General features: G+C 38.2%; 1 protein-coding gene across 7 annotated transcripts in view; it reads right to left on the bottom strand.

Moving 5' to 3' along the window:
- LOC131063623 (putative phospholipid-transporting ATPase 9) overlaps positions 1-22419 on the bottom strand; it is a 265322-nt gene that overhangs the window by 194345 nt on the left and 48558 nt on the right. For all 7 annotated transcript variants that reach the window (XM_057997503.2, XM_057997504.2, XM_057997509.2 and 4 more), the window contains exon 3: positions 3155-3306. In XM_057997503.2, coding sequence (XP_057853486.2) covers positions 3155-3306 — 152 coding nt within the window. The remainder of the gene's footprint in view (positions 1-3154; positions 3307-22419) is intronic.

The raw sequence follows: 22419 nt of genomic DNA on the forward strand, positions 1-22419 counted from the left end.
TATGGGTTCATCCTATCTAGAAAGTATTCAACATGTCATAGCTAAAAGTGTTGATCCATCTAAGAAACAAGTATTTGATTTCTTATACTTTTGTAATTCAAGATTTGGCATTTTCACACAATTTCAATGTAGATTACAGGAGATAGGACAGGAACTAAACATCTGTGCTTGTTCTCCTCGAATTCATTTAAAGAAAATTTGAGGTGGAGGCTTATTTACATTGCAACAGGGATGACAAATATAAAAGAGGTAACAAATAATTATGGTTGTCGTTGTCAATTATTTGTTTTAATCTAATGGAGAAAGGATACCAAAATCAAGTACAAATGCAATGCAATGCCAGGCATGTTTTCCATTGATACAAGGATAGCTACCATCTGATCATCCATAAAAGGATATCGTGAAAAAAAAAGGCAATCGTATTAAGATGCTTTTCAGTCAGTCAATGGGACTGCAAATTACAACCAATTAAGATACCACCATCGAGGAGGTTTTGAACTTAGAAAAATAAAAATATAGCCAGAAAAGAAAAATTTGCAATGCTAGACATTTCTTCCTTTACATAACCCATACAAAAAATGGGTTTTGATTATTCCACATACGCTATAAGCTTCTCCAACATAAAACAAGCTTTGGAGCGAAATTCCCCAAGTTGATGTGTTAGAATCTTCCTTCTCCCAAGTACTAACATTACTTAAAAGTGCTTGCATGTTCTGTGGGTCCGCTTGCCATGTGATTATTACCACTATACATTAGAGAAAATTCATTAAAAAACAACTACTCATGGATGTTAATCATCAAAGATGGACTTAAATATACATGATTAAAGATCACACAAAAGTTAAGATCTAATTTCTTCATTATTTTATGTATACAGCTACATCTAACACTATCCACAAGAAAATAGAGTATATATACCATAAGATGGTCAATAGGACTACAAATTACAGCCAATTAAGACACAAAAACAAAGAGACATCAAATAAAACCTAATGCAAAAAAACTATAGGTCAAGTGTATCTACAATACTAAGAAAGAAATTATGCTAAGTTGTTGGGTTCTCAATATTGGCATTCTGTACCCATTATGGGAGCGTTCTGGTTTGGGTACGAGCAACCAAGAACGCCTAGAGAGCAGCCCAAATGCCTTGGGTGTGCCCAAGGTGCGCCCTGGATGCTCCCAGTGGTGCTCAATGCAAAAAATAAGGGAAATAAACACTTTTTAAACATCCAACAAGGTGCCAAAAACCCTAAAACAACCCTAAATGCCCAATTTTGCCCACATAAAACATCTTTTTGCTCTCTTCACCCATTTCTTTCTCATTTATGCATTTTGAAGGGAAACTGGTTTTTTTGAAGGAGATCAATCAGAGTGTCAGAAGAGAAAAGAGCATTACCTGATTCTTTAGTCTTTTAACAAGATTTGATTTTTTAAAAAATAGTTTTTGATAATATTTTTCAATTTTTTTTGTCAGAAAAAAATAAACAAGTTTCACTATTTGTTATAATATTTTTTTCATGTTCATTTTGAACTTTCGTTAGTTTGTACATATTGTAGGGTTGCATTTATTTTATTTTATTTAAAAATTGTATTATTTCTTATAACAGAAAAAGCAAATCGCAAGAATGGCCAATAGTTCAATTTTAGTGGGGATTGACGAAAACAGAAGATTTAAAATTGATAGAACACCTTTATGGTAATTTACTACAATGCTTGAACAACTTCCAAGAGGTGGGGCATTCATTTGGAATTGTAATGAGTGTGGAATCCAATTTAAGAGCTCATATGGTCAAGTGAAAAATCACTTTTATGTGATAAGTGGAAAAGGATTAGAGTATGTGAAGGGCCAATTGGGAAGGGATTGTCAAACGAAAAATTTATGGTCTACATTAAAGAACAAGAAGAAGTTGATGCTATGACTAAAAGAGAAATACTAGGATTTCATCCTTTAGCAAAGAAAAAATCAATGAGATTACCTATAGATTCAGTAATGGCCTCCCAACATCCTTTCTTGGAGACACCCTCTATCCAAGTAGAAAATCTCACTCCTTCCTGCAAAAGTGGCCCATTGAAAAAGGCATTTCAAAATGACATTAGAGACATTGCAGAGGAAAAAGTTGCACGTTGCATTCATGCCAATGGTCTTCCTTTCAACTTGGTGAGATCACCATATTGGCAGAAAATGGTGGCGGCAATCAATAGTGCACCTTCTGGTTTCACAAGTTCAGGGTATGAAAAGGTGTGCACCACCATATTGGCAAAAGAATTTTTTTTTGTAAAGACATCACTCAAACCAATTAGGGATTCTTGGATTGAAATAAAAGTGTCTGTTATTTTTAACGTTTTCATATGATGGTTTAGGCCATGGTTATGGCTGATAACAGAGTTGGGAACTCCACAACACCATATGTTAAAAGCAGTGACATGGAACAAAAATGGCAGCAGTTAGAATAATAATAGAAATACTACCATTTTTACTCCTAGATTAACAGCTTGACAATCACTGAATACCATCACCCAAGAAGACTTTGAAAAGATATTCAGAGAAAAATGATCATTATATCTGCAAAAGAAAGAGCTGCAGAAGTTGTTTCAAACTTTCAGGTATTCTTTGTATTTCTAGAAATTCTGTTCAGGGGAGTGATGCAGTCAACCAGGCTATAGCGCAGGCATTACTGGATTCCAATATACCTTTTCAAGAGACAATATAACGTAGCATTCTCAAAAAGGGGGATGTCCCCTGTTTCTCTTGCAGACGGTACATAAAAGGGGCATTTCATCTTAATCACTTCCCTCCTTCCCATCACAGGTATCTAACAGACAGCTCCTACACCACAACGACGTGTTCCCATGCACCCCACGTATTTAATATTTTGTGTTTGAAAGCTCATGATAGAAACTTTCCCTGTTTATGTTTTAGCAGTATCAATTAATGTTTTAACTTTTAGCAGTATCAATTAAGCGTTACCAAAAATCAATACATGCGGTCAAAAAAATTGTTGAAAGTATTTGTACTTCTGTTCTCATATTAAATGGAGAAGTGATATGCCACCAATCACTCTCTTTGTTGCATATATGAAGACAATATTTTTCTTTTCCCTTTTTAACATTCATGATATTATTAATGTCAAAATATGTAATGCAAATTTTATACCTCACCCAGTTCTTCATTCAAATTTGAAGTTCGAGCAGATGCAGGTTTGTCATTTTCTTCATAGTACATTTCTACATCCATATTCAGGAAGATTGCCTGCACTGTCTTCACTATTTCCATTGACACATAAAGTGATATTGGGACAAAATAACCTGCACAGTAAGCCATAATCAAATAAGAACAAAACACACACAGCCTTTATCTATCAGGGAAATGGGTAGTAATCCAACAATGAATTTCAATACAACAAAAAGATGATATCTACTACTATGGTGTATTTTCCAATTACAAGATATTTATATTCATCAAATGGATCAGTGTTTTTATGTTATTTATCACAAGCTAGAAAAAAGGCAATTTAAAATTTCAAAGGATATATAAAATGTGTTGTAATTTTTAATGGGAAAATTTTTGTAGGAAACCTTGAAATGAAGCATACAAAGCTGGTTGAAGAATTGGCCAAGCAATGAAAAAAACAATCAAAGAAAACAATATTATCAAAAAGAAATGACATCCACCAGACAGCAAGAAGATTCCAATCAAATATGAAAGCAGATACAAGAACATGAAAAAAAAACAAAAAAAAAACTTTCAAAGGCTACATAATGAAGAGCTTCTTGACTGGTCTTGGACTCTTGAGATAATAATTATTTTGTTTCTGCTAATCTGATTTGGTAGGAGAGGGAATTCTAAAACCTGCACATCTGATTTTGAAAGGGATTGAATAAATTGAAAAATATGAAGAAATTACAACTTTGCTTCTGCTATTTCTGCTATTATTTTTCCAGAATTAATTCTCTGTGTAAATTCTAAAAAGGGTTTGAAAGATTGAACCATTCTTCTTACTGTATGTCTTATAAACATATAAATATACATTTTCAGTTGTATATACAGCTAGGGTATGCATTTCTTATGGTTATCCAAATACCTCTATGATGGAAATTCTGCTGTTATGCCATACCAGTTAGGAGGTATAATTTCTTCAACAAGTATAGCAAGTATAACTGGTATTAAAACAACAAATAGAGGGTCTATGTTTATAGATATATTAATACACCATTAAGTGTGTATATATATTTCTTAATATAGATATATTTGTGTATAGCCAAACTGCAGGTCTACGTGTTAGATTTACATTGTATCCCTCAGCTGAACTATAGACTGAACAAAATCTTATCCACAGAATCTTTGTTCCTTCATGAAATTTGGGTTATTGTGATGCAAAGGATAGGGCAATTGTTAAGTTTGTTTTAAGTAAACTAAGCTCTAAATCTAAGGCATCCGAAAATACTTAACATACATGTGAAGGTGCGAGGTACAAGTGTACACTTGTACATGTACTTTGACATATACCGGTAAGTATGTACCAGTGTGGTTTATAACTGGTAATACTTGATGTGTATGTGAAGGTATTTGTACTCGTGTGTCCGTGTATGCGTACTTTAACTTGTACTGGTAAGCATATTTCAGCATAGGGGTGCAGACTTATACCATTCAATTGAAGGGTGTTCATACCCGAGACTGCTTAATGAAGAATTTGACCTCTTATTCAAGTTATTCAGAACTTTCTTAGACTGAAAAGCCAAGAAAGCTCTAAGATAAAATTATCTGATTGAGATTACCCTCTCTAGTTTAAGAAATTAATCTATACCCTAGCCTAGGAAGGGAGTGGGTAGAAGAGAACCATTGTACTTTGATGCAGCTAGCATCATTATTGAGAGGTTACTCTCAAGATGCCAGGACAGCAGAGACATGTTAGGCATGGTGATATAATCCATACTTAAGAGTTGGACGTACAACTGACGGCTCTTATGCCCCCTACTTTCCCATGCTAGGGATTTAATTGAACCATCTCAAATCATTGCAATCATAAATAAGCAAATGAATGTTACTCACACTTTTGGTTATAGCTCCTTTATGAGTTGTGTCGAACTCATTTGACCCTAGACTTATTGCCAAGAAGGGTGAGATCATTGACAGCGCGTTAATTCGTGCTTGCAATGTAAAACCTTGGCCAAGGTGGTGTTGCGTAATGCATGCATTCATCTGATCTTTAGTACCAGATACACCTCTAGTCAGAAGAGTTATACTAGTAGGGAGTTACCCTTAGTGTATGACTGACTAATGCATGTAGGTCCTAACACCAAGTCTCAGATGGCATTGAGTTCCTATTCCCGTTACCTCCCTACGAAGGGTCGGGCCAATCCAATTGGATATGGCACGGGGGACTAGACAGTCTGTGGTTGGGCGGAAAAGTGCCCTGATGATACTTTCCCTCCTCATTGGTACCCTGATAAAGTTATGAAGTTCAATTGATAGCATCAGATGAAAAGTACCTTCTAAACCCTTTCTCTTTCAATTAATGCAATGTTATTTATTTCCTTATCTTATGTTTATGTTTAGTTTAGATCAATGGAAATACTTCAAGTTATTGATATCTTTGTTATCTTAAAAAAAAAAAAAAAGCCCTCTTCCTTTTATGTTACTTTGAAATCTTTATGTTAACGGCTATATTTGCAATGGTTACATTCGTTTCAGTTAGTTACATTTTTTTTTTTTTTTGAATAAATGTTTCTTTTAAATTTTTAGCATGTTACAAAGTGCCACCCTTGAACCTTAGGCACACTTCACTAATTTACTTGCCAACTTTTCACTTGAGATGAGAAAGTAGATGGTGAAGACACACCAAAAGTGGATGTTTACTCGCTAACTCTACTTGAATGAGTATCAAGAAGTAAGCAAAATAACAGAATAAGAGAAGATAGTAATAATTCACAACAATGTTTCCAGAAAGATATGTTGTTCCATTCATTCATTCATAAGATTTGCAATAGATGCAGGAGTTTATCCATGCAGTCGTGACTATGAATACAATGAGAAATATAGATAATAGCCAAAAGTTGGTGAGAACTCCAACTAGCAGCAACTACCAACTAACAACAATTGTCGGGAACTAACATTTAGATTACAAAGCAACTAATTTTATTATTAACATACTACATCAGCCCCTCGACAAAGAAAGTCATCTTCCAGATGACAGGCTCACAAAATTGGGAGTTGAACAACATAAAACCAATAAACTACTAAGGAGGTTGGTGAGAAGACATCCCTAGAGCTAGATGTACCGAAGATTAGGGAGTAGCCATCAGGGAGTTGAGTTGTTGTAGCCTGTATACCTCTTCCATGTGCAACTTGAGATGGTGAGCTGCTAACAATTCTTATTCCCTCATCACCTTGACCATTTGTACAACTTCAATTGGTTGGCATTTAGTTTGCTATATCTCCTTTTCCTTAAGTATCAACTTTGCCTCCATGGTCGTCACTTTGGTCCATTCAGCTTTCATAAGATGTGCTTGTTGCGCAAGTTGCTCCTAAAACTTCAAGGTACATCCATTTGTCTCAACACACAATTTATGCATAGTCTATAGAGCTTCATCTCGTTGGTATGTAAGCTGATCATTAGAGACTATTTAACACATCAGCTTATAGAACAAGTCTTGGAAAGTGGCCTCCATGCCAAATAAGGCTGCTATCACCTTACCATCCCTTCCTCCAACAATAGGCCTAGTAGTGTGCCAAGCTGCCAACATCTCAAGGGTCTCAATCCCAAGCCATCCTCTACATATGAAAAGGTGGGTAAAATCTACCTCACATTCTGCTTGCATGAATGCTAAGATGCATCGAGCTTCTCAACTCACCAAAGGAGAATGATCTCTATCCAACCATCAAGAGATGTCTATTACCTCCTAATCACAACTATCATGGGCTATAAGTCTTGGATGTACTTCTAAATTGTGCCCAAGGGATCCTCTTTGTCAAGCTTTGAAATCTCATTGATAATAACCTCTGACTCGCTAGACTCGTGCTCCTAAACAAGTGACTCAACATGAACAACCATTAGTAACCTCTAGGTAGCTGAAGGTGGTTGTTGTACATGGGAAGGATAACCTTCCTCTTCGATAGGTTAGACAGTAGACGAAGTTGCGTGTGTAGAGCAAGGCTGAGTACTATCAACAGGCAACCGAACCATCACCAACTGGCCATACCCTGTTGCTCGATTCCTTTGACTATGTTCCCTGGGGAACTAGGTGGAGGGAATACTGGAACATCAACTAAAAGCCCAAGTTGCTTCAACTTGCTATCAATCTGCTTCCATAGGCAAGTTGGCTTCTCTAGGTAAAGTAGCTTCCCCTAGCAAAGTGGCTTCCACAGACAAAGTGACTTCCACAAGCAAAGTGGCTTCCGTAGGAAAAGTGGCTTCCACAAGCAATGTGGTTGGAGTGGAGGAATTGGTAGTGTCACTGACAAGAATGGCCTCCACTATATCAATCTCAGGTGGAACAAAAGATTGAGCATCAACAACTAGATACACATCGCTTGTGGTGGTAGTCTCCCAAGGTATGGTGGCAAATGTGGATGAGGACAACTCAATGGGCTCATCATCTTCCAGGCTATCTTCACCTTCTCCCGACATGTCATTGTGCTTCCTTTATTTGTTGTCGGTTGTACCTCTTCCCTTATTGAGGCCTAAATATCCAAAATGGTCCAACAGAACACAATCGGCCATGAAAGATTATATTGAGGAGCTAGCCAAAATTTACCTCATTCGTCAATAAGAACCTATGCGAAGAGGGCATTCAAGAACAACGCAATGGCATGTTGGGTCATGTAGAAAGCCTTGTGCTTCAAGAATAGGAATTCCCTTATCCTATCTAATAGGAGTCTTGCCCAATTATAAAACTTTCATGCTAATCGATCATGAAATCAGCCATCCAAATAGCAATGTCAAATGCTCAACTGGACCCTATCAACCGACATTTTATTAAATCCATCACACATTTCCATTTTGCATTGGCCATTAAGTGCTTACACGAAGTTGGAAGACTGCCCATCTATGCATGTTCAAGCGCCAATTTTCGTACATGGTTGTCTAGATTATCTTGCCACCATGTCCGACATTCACTGTTGGCAATACTTTCCTAGGTCATGGAGTCTATTGTGTTATCCTCATCTTTCCCTTTACTAATTTTCCCTATTGCAATCCTAAGCCTATAGCAGTCCACATCCATAGCTTCTTGAAAATGCACAATTGAAATTAAATAGTTTGTACCTCTTCAAAAAAATTGTTATAATAATTGTCTGGCTTTATGAGGGGTGTACAATGCAAAAGAAGGATGGAGAATGAGGCCACTAAATGGTGAAGAAAACTGCCTAGATGACGAAAATAAGCTGCTATACCAAGAAGTGTCATACAGAGCTAAAGGCAACTTTCCATACATTAAATTTTCTAGAGGGACCACTGAATGATGGAAAGAATGATCCATTGTCTACAAAGTAAATGGAGTCATACAATGTGCAAGGGAAGGGGTCACCAAATTTGTAGATACCGCTATACAGTATGGGAAGATCGTCATAATTTGTGGAGGAAACGTACGTTGATGAAACATGAAGGCAACCATACATTGAAGACACACTATGCTGAATGAAATCAACGTACGCAATAGGAATATTGTATGTTGTGGAGTCACTGTCATATGCTAAGGGAGTGAAATCATCATACGTCGAGCACTAGAGGCAAGGGTTCCCATATGGTATGAGGCCACCGAATGAACAATGATGATTGTACGATGTGTCGTACAATGTTATGAGACCTACACACTTGCAAAATGAAATATGGTGACCATACAATGAATGTCAATGAGGGTGGTCAAACAATGAGAATTATTTTGTCACCATCTGAATGCAAATGTTTGTCATACAATCAGCTGAAGGGGTTTTATTTCATGTCATCATTCCACATAACAATTTTGTTGCACTATGTAAATTGTTGCTGCTTTGAAGTGTGATCATACCTTATGAATTGGCCGTCTTTTATAATTTTTTGACTTCAAATTTTAATATTTTTTGACATTATTTTTTATACATTTATAATTTCCTCTTTCAGCCTTTCAACTCCATATTTTTGCTTTTATTTCCTTATCATTCCTTAGCATACAAGAGTCATATGGTCTTTTATAACACTCATATTCGTAACATGTACCAATACACTCTATGTCAATTTATCAACCACAAAAAGGTGTTGTCATACGTTTTTCCATATTTCAGTGACCATCAATAAATCTCCCTCTGCATTGTTGGTACCCTTTAACTTCACCTCCTTGTTTTCTACTGAGATGGTATTCTTTTCCCAATTGTGATTTGCCTTGGCTGCAATCATCCATTGTCTCCCCAGCAATGCATTGTATGCTTTCTTCTGCAATGGAATGATCACAAAATTTCGCAAGAACTATTGGGTCTCAATCATTACCTTCTATGCCATTAATGTCCCTAATGATATGATTCCATGCTAATCCACAACTACTAGTTGGAAGATCAATGGCCAGCGGGTTGGATTTCCTAAGGCATTTCCATGTATCCTTTGGGAGTACATTTACTCCCGATCCTCTATCAACAATCGTATTCGTCAAATTCTTTCCCATGATTTGAATTTGTACAACCGACTTCTTCCCTACATTCACTGTCAACAACATCAGATCGATGACTTGTTCTCCCTAAGGTGGTGGTTCTATTATCATGTCCACAATTGTCTTTGATTTGATCGTCATTGAATGTGTTGGTGATTGCAACTCTAAGTGGTGGCATACTTTGAAAAAGGTCTTAGACCTTTATTGGTATAGTTGTCTCTAGGACCTGTTGTACAATGTTGTTCTCTAATTCCAATAGCAAAGATTCCATTGGAGGTCCTTTGTTCCTTCACCATAGCTTGCTCTACTTCTGATTTGGCTTCTTGGAGTCATTCTTTCTCCATACAAGGGTATAGGTATATGGTTGCCTTCATTTGTGCTTCAGTGGTCACCAAAATTTCTTTGTCTTGTTCTTCCACGTCCAACATATTAATACACTTTTCTTTTGGGCAGTCGATGTCTTCATGGTCACCCAATCCACACCATTTGCACATCTCAGCTTTATTTTGGTTGCTTTAGCATTCCTTGGCAAAGTGCCTCCATTCATTCCAATTGCGGCATTGGATCATCAATCTTCCCTTGCCATCATATTGGATTCTGCTTCTCAGTCCACTATTGTTGAACCATAATTGTTTCCTCATCTATTATAGTATCTATCAAGAGATGCATTAGTATTATTATTTTGTGGTTTTGGTGGTAGAGTCAATGGGGTTGATTGTTCCTCGTGAGTGAAGAGCCCCTGTGTGCTTCTTGTCTTGAGGTTGTATGGGCATTCCTTGATAGAATGTCCCATCACTTAGCAAATGTTGCATAACGACTTTTTTGGACAGTTTGCTTAGGCGTGACCTTCAACTTTGCAATTGTTACACCATAATTCTTTACTCTCCTTTGTAACTTCTTTCTTCACTTTGAGCTCTTCCATCATCCTCATCATATCTCTCGATAGAGCTTGAACCATCTTTGATTCACCATCACTACCATCTTTTGTACTCTCGTCATCTTTTGCCTTTCGTAGGAGGATGTCTTGTCTTCAGTTTCAATGTCCATCACCTAAGTATAGGCGTCGACATATGAGGAAGGAGGCATGACTTTTTGTAGTTGACATAAAATGCCTATGGTTATATTTGATAATATTTGTCATCCGGCAATGTATTAAGTGGGTTGTCACTCTTGGGTAGTTAGGTGTCGATCGATCGACGGTTGTGTACCTCTCGACAACCGATGGGTCCTTTAAATATGTTGTGTATCGCCAAGTAAGGTAGTACGATATAGTCGGATCTATTGTACTCCTTGGCCGACCATCTTTGGTCTTCTTCTCTGTAATAATTGCATGTGCGAATAAAGATAGATTTTACTGTCGTGTCTGGTATGCATTGTTATGTACATTATTATTTCACTGGCAAATGGAGGATTATGAAGTCTTCCACCCCGACTGTAACATGCTACAGATTGGTGAAATTGAGGAAGTGCAAAGTCCAATAGGCTCGAAGGAATTGTATTGGGTTAGGCCGTATGAGAAGGAGAAGAGAAGTTATAGGAACAATGAAGGAAACTGGGAAGCACGTCATCTGTATGCCATAGGGGGGTTGTATGAGAGAAGGTTGTACAAGTTGAAAGCACATCATCCGTACTACAAATCCGTACAGAATTTCGAAGCACACCATTTACCTCAGAAGGGTCCGTACATCCTACGGAAGACTACCCGAACAAGGAGTAAATATTTGGAGTCCAAAGAGTTCTGTACCACAAATCCATACAGAGGCGAAATTCAGAAAAGCCACACAGACAAACCGTACGTTGGTAGAGTCAAGGGCTAGACGAAGGGAATAAGGTTCAACCCGTACCAAGGAATCCATACGGAAGGAGACACGAAGGCAAGTAAAGATCAAGACGTCATTGTACGGACACAAGACATCCATACATCAATGGACAAGACATCATCACGTCAAACTGCTAGGACGAAATTGACACTGTACGGACATCAAACCGTCAAGAGGGAATCACCACTGTATGGACATTAAACTACCAGGAGGGAATCGCCACTGTACGGCCACCTTCTCCTCACCACGTACAGCACCTCAAAACCATACGTCCAACCATACGGCGTCCACCTTCTCCTCACCACATATAGCACCTCAGAACCATACGTCCAACCGTACAGCATATTTGTGGAGTAAGCATACGAACCTCGCAGCCATTATTGGGTCGTATCGTACGACATTCAAGTATACATCCCGTACGACAACACCATGTCATTCCCATACGGAAGTACCAACATACCATCCCCATACGGAATCTTCATCACGTACGACAGCACCAACATTCCATTTCCGTACGGCACCATCAGATTTTTGGAGTATGGACTCATATCAGCAAGCACGTACAATATTTTCATTGTGACATTATGCAGTCAACTCTTCTAGGGCTCATATGACAACTTCATCAATTGAATTCTGTGCAACATCTTTTAGTACGGGGAAGCGAATTCTTCATGAAAAATCATATTTTAAACACTTCAACGTCTCTATTATCAAGCTTTCTCAATATTGTTTTTGGCATCTTAAAAAATCACAAAAATGATGCGCTACCCCTTGACCTCGTTGGGGGCAGCCCCCGCAAGGGGCACTGCCCCTTGACCCCATTGGGGGCATTGCCCCGAAACCCCCATTTGATTTGGCAGGTACACTACAAGTTGGGGTTGTCCAGTACAAGTCATTGCCTCTACTCTTGTCATTAGTCTTTCCAGATATTAATTGTATTAAGCGGGTTGTCACTCTCGGGTAGTTAGGTGTCGATTGGTTGACAATTGTGTACCTCTCGACAACCGTCGGGCCCTTTAAGTATGTTGTGTACTGCCAAGTAAGGTAGTACGATATAGTTGGATCTATCATAATCCTTGGCCGACCTTCTCTGGTCTTCTTCTCTATAATAATTGCATGCAAATAAAGATATATTTTACTGCAGTGTCTGGTATGCATTGTCATGTACATTATTATTTCCTGTATTTAATTTACCAGTTGTAGCGGTAAACACTTCAATTTTCTTACGCAATGAAGAGATCAATCCTTCAATAACCATCTTTTCTTAATCTATTCGCTTGTTGGTTCTCCAGCTTCACCTTTGTGCCTACAATAATAAACTCTTACATTCTCAAGTTTTCCTTGCTTGGTAATAGAAATTTTTTCTCTATCTCGCTGTCATCTCGCAGCAATTTGAATTTTTCTTGATTGCTTTCTTTAGTGCATCCCATGAGGTTGTGGACTGTGCATCAAATTTTGTGGACCAGTCTATGGCTATGCCCCGTAGCGTTGTTGGGAACACTCTCAACCAATAATCTTTGTCAAGTCCTAACCAGTTGCTATCCAAATAGTCTTGCATGTTTTATAATGTTGAACAGGATCATCAGATCCATTCCATATAAACTTCAGGAATTGCTATCTTTCTACACTTGGACTCATTTGGGAGATCACTATTCTCCTCACCTAATGTATTCCTTGTGCCTTGAACCTGATTGAACTATTTTGACCTCTACATTCTAGAGCTAGATTTACACTCTCGGCCATGTACAAGTTCTCTACCTATCTCCCTTCAACGTTCCTTGCGCTCTCGGCCACATACGAGTCCTCTACCTATCCTCCATTAGTGTTCCTTGCACTCAGGTTTTTTTCAAGATTGTTTCTGTACTCCCTTTATCAAGGGGTCTTCAGCTCAATTCCTCCAATTCTTGGTTCTTCGAAAATGAATAGCTCTTTGATATGGCATTTGTGATTTTCAAATGTTTCAAGGGTCTCTTTCTTCCTCCTCTTCATCCAATGTTGACCATACGAACATATTTCCGACTTGGTCGGCAAGGTATTTGTATTCTTTGTCGAGGAGCAATATGTTCTTGGATATCTTCTCCCACTCTCCCTTAATATGTTCTTCAATGCAGGTTTCCTCACCTGACTATGGTTTTGGTTGATGCTCCAACTTTTTCTCCTTGGTAGGTTTGGACTTTCTATCAAAAACCCTTTAGTTTCCTCGACAATTCTCCTCAGCGTCCTTCATTGTTCTCCTTGCTCTCTTATCTATAAGGATCTTCTCACCATTCCTTCTATCGACTTGTGACGGCTTGGAACAATTTTCTTGTCTTTGTTAGGCTATACGAGCATTAATTCTCCAAATTACATCTCTTGTTGGTGTCACATTCCTCTTCTTCCATTTGGTTCCTCTCTTCATACCACTTATTATTTGTTGCCCACGTTGTTGTTGGCCCCTCTTCACTCGAAGGTCTTGCAAGATGATGAAATGGTGTACAATGAACCTTGGCAGTCTGTGCAAAAGATGATCAACCTCTTTTTTGATGGTTAGGTTGTCCCAGATGGCATCCTAAAGGACCTCTCTCCTAAGAGCTTACCTCTGAACGTGTTCTTTTAATGAAATATGCCACTTCACCAAGTCTTGTGTAAGTTGGTCTTCCCTTTCTTCATTGGCTTGCACAGGTTCATCCACAAGCTGTCCCATTATATCACCATGATTCCCATTCATAAGTTATACTTTGCCAGGGTTCCAAGAGGCAACAATGCCAAATGTTTACTCAGTAACTTTACTTGAATGAGTATAAGGAAGTAAACAAAATAACAAAACAATAGAAGATAGTAATAATTCACAACAATGTTTCCAGAAAGATATGTAGTTCCATTCATTCAATCATAAGATTTGTAATAGATACAGGAGTTCATACATGCAGTCCTGACTATGTCTACAATGAGAAATATATAAAATAGCTAACGATTGGTGACAACTCCAACCATGGGCAATACCAATTGACAACAGTTGTCGTGAACTAACTTTTCAATTACAAAGCAACTAATTTTATTATTTATGTACTACAATGGACTAAGGAGAAGATTTCATGACTTGAGCCAAAAAGAGGAACTTTGGGAGGAGATTGTCAACCACTTAACCCAAAAGCATAGCTTTGAGATGACTTAGCCATCAAAATCACATGCTAGCAATGGCTTCGCCAAGGGAAAAGAGTGCCAACTTTGTAATTCAATGCTAAGAAAGATTTGTGCAAAAGGCTTAGTCATTCATAAAGGCATGCCAGCAGAAATCACTCATGGCTCTACCATCAAAAGCACATGCCAACGTCACTTAGGCCACATTTTCATCCTAGCAAAGAATCAAGCAGCACTTGCCATCACTATTGCAATTTACCTTCAAAGCTTCATGCCTTTGCCATTTCCATACTTTTCCTTTGCCACAATCATTTTCAACATCAAACCCCATCATTACATCTTGGAACAGCTGCTACCTCAATCATTTCGCAAGAATTCTTAATTGAAAAACAAGACCACCACATGACAGCCTCGAAACCAGATGGGAGAAACTATAACTGATTTAAAGTGACACGCAAATGATAACTATCAAATTAGAAAAGAGACACAATAGTATGAACATCTAGTTTTACATAGATACCAACACTCTCCACTACCTTTTTTGGGCTCTAACATGTAGTATGACTTTTTAGCAATGCTAACCAGTGTTTGACTTTCAATAGATCAATCTCTTTGATTGTTTCCTTTGACTACATTAACCATTTTGGAGATCAGATTCTTGAGTTTGACCATCTAAAAATGAGTTTGATAGAGATTGTGACTTTAACCTCTACTCATTTTTTAAAGAAAAATGTGTTTTTTGAAGAATAGTATTTGATTTGGCAGTTGAATCGTAATCTCCCCTTTCTCAAAACTGAAAGAACTAGTAATATTTTAAGTTGGACCCAATCACTTTATTTTCAGTTTAAACAAGGCCAATGTAATATTTAAATAAGTGTTTTTAACACTTAATTCAAAATGTATTTCAAAAAGGAGCATCTGGATGTAATTTAAAAGTATTTTATATATTTGGAGGGAAACGTAAATTAAAATAAAATAGAGGACCTAAAAGTAAAGCACCTATAGCCCCCACGGGTTAGAGTAGTTGGTCTTAAGTCTCGGGTTTGCTCCCTGGGGTCTTGGGTTCGACTCTCTCTCCCGGAGTTATTCTGCCACGGACACTTGGGGGCGGTGCTAATGGCACCGTGACCGCAGGGATTAGTCTCGCCCCCAGCTCACCCCTTGCCTGAACCAGGGTAAGGTCGGGGCGTTGGGCTGGGGACGCGGGGACACCTTGACGACAACAACAACAAAAAAAAAAGAGTAAAGCACCTATAAAAGAGATATCAAGGCTCACATAGATCCATCCATTATCTATTATCATTGTTTTTTAATTCAAATTTAAAATTTGCATTCAAGGAAAAAACCCTTGGTTGGCAATTTCCAAAGGATGGAAACCCTCTTGGAATCTCTTTGGTTTTGAGGATGAAAACTCTTATTTTCAATTGGGCTATTCCAAGGATTGCAATAGTGCTTCAGCTGAAGAATGTAGTATGCTGCCTTGTTTGCTATTAATTTTTTTTGCACTTTTACCTTAATTTTGTCAAACAAGTTTGCATACATTTACTGACAAAGTACATTAACTTGCTAATTCATGAAAACTGCCAATACAAATAAAAACTTGCAATACTGACCTGATTTGTTTCATTCATTTATAGCATATACATGTCAATGGAAAAGCAACATTAACATTGTCTAAAACTGAAATACATGTTGAACACACGGCGGGACTAAGAGGGTGAGTGAATCAGTCCGGAACTTCAAAACAAATTAATTATAGATAGCACCAACTAACATAGCAGCATATCAATCATCAACCATTGAACATCAACCATCAATACATGAACACCAAATTTATGTGGAAAACCCAAACAGGGAAAAACCACGGTGAGAATCTAACTCACAATATGAATATGAATGATTACGGAATTTTAGGCTCACTACCAAGGAGCAACAGCACCTGATGGACTTGCAAGGCTAAGGCACACTGCCTTAGGGCAAGATACAAGGACTTGTACATCTAAGGCTCACTGCTTCAGGGCAAGATACAATCTGTTGCTGAAGGACTCGCTGTCAATTAGCAACGAAGAAAATAGTACAGCTAAAACTGAGAAGGATCTCCTGAACATGAAATTGTCCTTGAACAACTGGATCAAGTGACCAACATCATGGCAAACATCTATGATAACCACCACTGTCCCAACACACTATCTCACTAAATATATCACCTTCAAAGCTCTAACTTTTGCACTTTTGCAATCTCAAATCTACTTGCATATTATTCCCATACTCTTCTCATCAATTTACACGCAATCCATCCAACACACTCTCAACTCATACATCCACACTCCTTAAATATTGTTGTCCTCAATTTTTGATTTCAAAAATTGGACTATCACATGGAAATTTTTATTAAAAAATGAAAAAAATTACTCTATGGCACGCTTCCCGAGGTAGAAATTCGCCCCATCCTTGGACTGGATCGATTGTTGATCCATCCCCAAGCTACGTTTCGAATTTCGTCACGTTTCGAGTCCGTTTGCTATGTTTTTGCTTCAATGTAGGGGAATTTTTCGATAATTACCAGTAACTGGTAATTTGTTTTTCAAAACCCCCTTGAAGCTTTTGGTCTTGTAGGGGAATTTTTCTCCAATTACAAGTTTTTGGAAACTGGTAAAAAGGGTTTTAAAACCCCCTTTACTAGTAGAATGACTTAAGTGTTTTGTAAAACTTGTAAATGGGTTTTTAAAACCCCTTTACGTGTTTTTATGACTTAAAGTTATTTTTTATTTTTAAATAGAACTTGTAAATGGGATTTTAAAATCCCTTTACATGTTTTAAGTAAAATCACTTGTAAAGGGAATTCTATTTCCCTATTACAAGTAATTTAACTTGTATTTCCTTTTCTAAAACCCGAAATTTGCCTTAGAGGCAAAAATATGAACATTTTTTAAAACTTGTATTTCCATTTCTAAAACCCGAAATTTCTCCCATGCCTTTGCAAACTGATTTGGGTTCGAATTTTTTGGAGGAAGGATAGGGATTCCTTCCAAATGCGGATTTGCTGCAACTTTGAAAGATTCAAACCATTGTTCTACGCATCTATCAAACTGATTATCGCCATTTGTCTTCTTCAACATTTTTTTTTTTCTGAATCATGCATTTGTGCCATTTGCCATGGTTTGGAGGTTCGAATCTACCCTTTCCTAAGGCGTTTTTGATTTAATCATAAATGCGTTGGATTTCAAGCTTCATTCAAACCGTTTTGTGCGCATTTTGGGGAATCGATTTGCAAAAACGCCCTCAAAACCAGTCACGTTTTTTGCAAGTTTCGCACCTTTCTCATTCAAGGTATGCTTTCAATTCTAAATCATTTTTGCTTTCTCTTGTATTTAATGATGAATCAAATCATTTTCAAACTACTTCCTTGGCATTTTTATAGCAAATCGGTTTTTCTTTGGTCACCATGCGTGGCTAAGTTTCTTCCTTTGTTTAAATTCTATTTAAAGGGTTTCATCTTTCATGTTTGGTTGACTCTACAAGGTTGGATCTCTCCTCATCTTTTCAAGGTAATTTTTATTTTTGTATTTCTTTCTTGTTTCTTTCCTTACATTTCCTTGTTTAAGTTTTGGTTTTGTTCATGTTCATATTGGGTTTATGAGAGGAAATTCCCCATTTTACAAAGAAATTTGTAAAGTAAAAGTTGTTCTTCCCCTTTGAAAATTCTCCTTCTTTACTTGCATTCGGGTTTTAGAAACCCGATTGCAAGTAAGAGGAAAATATGTGTTCTTCCCTCTTTTTGGACAAAGACTTAACCTTCTTTGATCCAAAAGATCAAGTTTCAAAACAAGAAAAATGTGTTCTTCCCAATATGTTCTTCTCAATTTGCAATCTTCCCAATTTGCAAAGAAATTTGCAAGTGTGAAAAGTTCTACCTCAAGATGCGTTCTTCCCTTTTTGGACAAAGACTTAACCTTCTTTAGTCCAAAAATCAAGTTTCAATGACGAAAAAATCAAGTTCTTCCCAATTTCGGGTTTTGAAATCCGGATTGCAAGTTGAAAGTCCTTCCCATTTTGGCATGACAAAGTTCCAAGTGATCTTCCCGAAATTCATTTTTACCTATCCGCTTCCAATTCCCTCATCCGTACTTATCATCTTCGTCATTTCCCGCATGCCTAAATACCTTTTTCCGTCCATTCCTTCGATTTTCAGTTTGTAAATAAGTTTGCATTTGGATTTAGAAAACCAATTGCAAATGTGTTCTTCCCAACTTCCAAACTGAAAATTCATTCTCCTTCCATTTATTCATGCTTCGTGTTTTGCAAGTATAATTGCATTCGGAATTTAAAACCCGATTGCACGTTTGTACTTCCTTCTTGTGTACTTGCGAAACATGTTTCAAAACCCGAAATAAGTCAAAAGCTTATTTTTCCACCTCTTATATCTCCTCTCACAAAGCCAAAATATGAAAGTTGAACTTTCTCATTTGGAGGAGTGAAAATGTCTAAAGATACTGACTTTGATATTGCCTTGATACTCTTGGATTTACATTGCAGCATTCCTAGTTGTTTCCAGATGACAGATGTATCATCATCTCCCACTCCAAAAAAGATGAAAAACCAGTATGATAAATACCAGAATGAAGTTCCGCAGTCACAGATCTCCTCCTCCCTTGTTCATATCAAGGATACTGAGATAGGGCATGTTGACATATCCGAATTCATACAAAGGATTGAAGATCCGAAGGAGGGTGATATGCAACGGTTGTTGGACAGCCATATCCATCATGCCGCATCCTTTCCAGTTGCTGCCCTAGAACCAGAATTTATTCTAGCATGTGCTCATCATTTTGACAAAGAGACACGAATCATTAGAAATGATGATGGGGAAGTGATCATTCGCCTGGATGCAGAAGCTATAGAGAGGGTTTTCAAAATACCTTCCGAAACCATTTATATAGAGATCTCCAAGCAAAGTGCAGCTGAATACTTTGCTAAAAGGGAGAAAGACTGTAAGCGTCATATCAACAAATGGATTCATGAACCTCGCACTGCGCTTACTAGATGGGCAAAGTTATATCTGTCTGATTTCAAGAATGAGATCGGTGATACTATTACTCTTCTTAGCCGTATGATGGGATTGGAGCATTCCAATGTTTTTGAACCTTGGATGTACCAATTTATTATGTTAGTAAGGCAGTCTCAACACATCTGTTGGGGTGAAATCATCAGTGATGCTTTGTGTGAGCAACTTGCAGTCGTCCCTACTACCTTCACCTTCTACATGAATTCATATCTCGTGTATATTGCTGCGTCACTTAGACATTTCCCAGGTCTTTCCACCAAGGGTGACCGCATGCTTGTACCGGTTTGGGAATACTATGATCAGTTGCCTCTAAGATCAAGTAGGTCTCATTTCAGAAGGGTTCAAGACACTTTCTTTGGTCATTATTTGTGTCAATTTGACAAGAACCTGAAGAACAAAAGAGTCTCAGATGAAGCATGGGAAAAGGTGAAAGAATATGGTTGTTTGTTTCTCCAATTTCCAACTTTTACCTACATGAGAGTTGGATGCTATGGCGGGCAGCCTTACATGCTCCCACGGTACCCAACAGATAAGATTATTCTCATGGAATTGGGAAGGCAGATCATGGCTGTGCATACACACCAGTCAGTTAAGCACAAGGTTGGCATGGGTATTTCTTCCAACAACCCATTGAAGATTGGTCAATATTCTCTAATGACTTCAATCAAGGCCAGGGCTATGGAGACTGAGTTACAGGAAATCAGACTCAAAAGATTCAAACCTAGAGCTGATTTCGATTATCGAGGCATGAAGGAGAAGATCAAGAAGACCTTCATCCATGTACACCGAATAGAAGATATCTGGGCTGATCTTCGTACTGAAAAGGAGATTCGCAAGATGGATTACTGCCGACTCACTGCAGAACAGATTGTGGATCTAAACCTCGTGAACATGCCACAAGGTATGATTGATGATGGTAACGTTCTTGATCCTGAGTTTGTCAATCAGAATGTTGATGAGGCTCCGCTTCCTTCTATCCACTGGGACCAAAAGGAAAGCACTTCTATCTTGGATAGATTTCAGTCAGTTCTTGCCAATACCAATATCTGGCTAAAGAATAATGGTGTCAAGCTCATTAAGATTAAGGTTGGGAAAGAAGATGATTCTACAGGTCCTCTTGGGCGGAAGTCTGAAATTCAACTAGACAACAAAGAAGGTGCGTCCTCTTCTAGTACGAGGATTAAATTGCGAGTCAGCCGTGCAATGGTGCTTCCTCCTTAGGGAATAATAGTTCAAGGCAAGGAGAAGCCACAGTTGGAAATTCATGTGATTGATCCTGAAGCTTCAGAGGAAGAAACTCAATCTGATAATGCTCCTCAGTCACTTTCTACAGAGTCTCCACATAATTCTCTTTCTTCACTTCCTAGTGAGGTACCCATGTTTCCTCCTGTGATAGATGTGAGCTCACAATCTGCCCCTTCAGTTTCAGAATCTCTGCAGAACGTCCTCCCACTTTCAGCAGCAGAACCATCTCAAGGCCATCCTCAGGAAAATTTGTTGAATATCTTTTCAGAAGATCCTTCATATGTAACTGTGTCTGATATTGATACTTCTATGACCTGTTTTGATGAGTTCATGACATCTTCATCACATCCTGTCGTCACTCAGCAGACTATGGTGGCTATCCAGACGGACACTTCTCCCAAGGTCACCACTGTTATTCAAACAGAAACTGCTTCTCCCACTATCCCAGAATCAGAGTTAATGGCTTTACCTCCATGGCTTAGTTCCTTCACTGCAAAGACGAAGAAGCAGGTGATCTCACCTGATCCCTTCAACTACCAACAGTTGAAACAATCAAAACCTAAAGCTGTTAAGAGGGCAAAGACAGTTTCAAGGGTGATCGTTGATGAAAACCGGATGAGAGTGGCAGAGATTGCTGAACCAATATCAGATAAACCAGTTGAAGAAATGCAAGCAGCTGATTATCGGATCACCAAAGTTCAACTAGGTAAGCAGACTCATGAGGTTGTCAAGCACGATGCTCAACAAACAGTGGCTACATTGGTACAACGGTATGATGAGGTGTTGACCAAGAAAGATCAACTGGAAGTAGAGAATCAAAGACTCATGGCAGCTATCCAAAGTATTACTCAACCTTCAAGTGGAGAAGGCCAAGTACCTATTTCTTCCAGGGTCAGCGAACCAATCCAAGGTATCGAGAGAGCCGCCCAAAAGGTTCAAGCCTTAAGACACCTGGGTTGATCAACTGCATGACTTATGTTCACAAGTCATAAGACAGGTATTTGAAACGATGGTTAAATTGGAGATCATTGAAGATAAGTTGAATCAAATCTTGGGTGCTTTCAAGCTAAATTTGGAAAAGGTTGAGGGAAATTTAGTTTCTTCGCGAAAGATGCCTCAACATCAGTTGGGCGTTCTTCAGGTGCATGACGTGATTCCTTCCAAAGTCACGTACATTGAATATGAGGAACTTCTGGAGAACAAATCTCTTGTTCTCAAATCACTCATTGAAGAAATTGATGAAACCTTAAAGTTGCGTGAAGCAGTCTTTCAAGATGTAACCTCCCATTGCAAAAAGGCATCCTGTGACATTTTGAATCAGAATGATGAGCTACTGCCCGAGGAAGAAGTTCTTGCAGATCTGCAACTCAAGATTCATGATGAATGGAGAAGTGAGCAATTCTCAGTCGCTTCCATTCAAATATTGATTAAGTATCAAACTGAGTTGCAGGAAATCCGGTCAGCATTGGAAAAAGGCAATTCCACGCTATGCCAATGCCATGATGTCATCGTAAAAACTAGAGTAGTGGCTATGAACACTCATGAACCAGA

Source organism: Cryptomeria japonica, chromosome 4 (genome assembly GCF_030272615.1).
Source record: "Cryptomeria japonica chromosome 4, Sugi_1.0, whole genome shotgun sequence".
Lineage (NCBI taxonomy): Eukaryota > Viridiplantae > Streptophyta > Pinopsida > Cupressales > Cupressaceae > Cryptomeria > Cryptomeria japonica.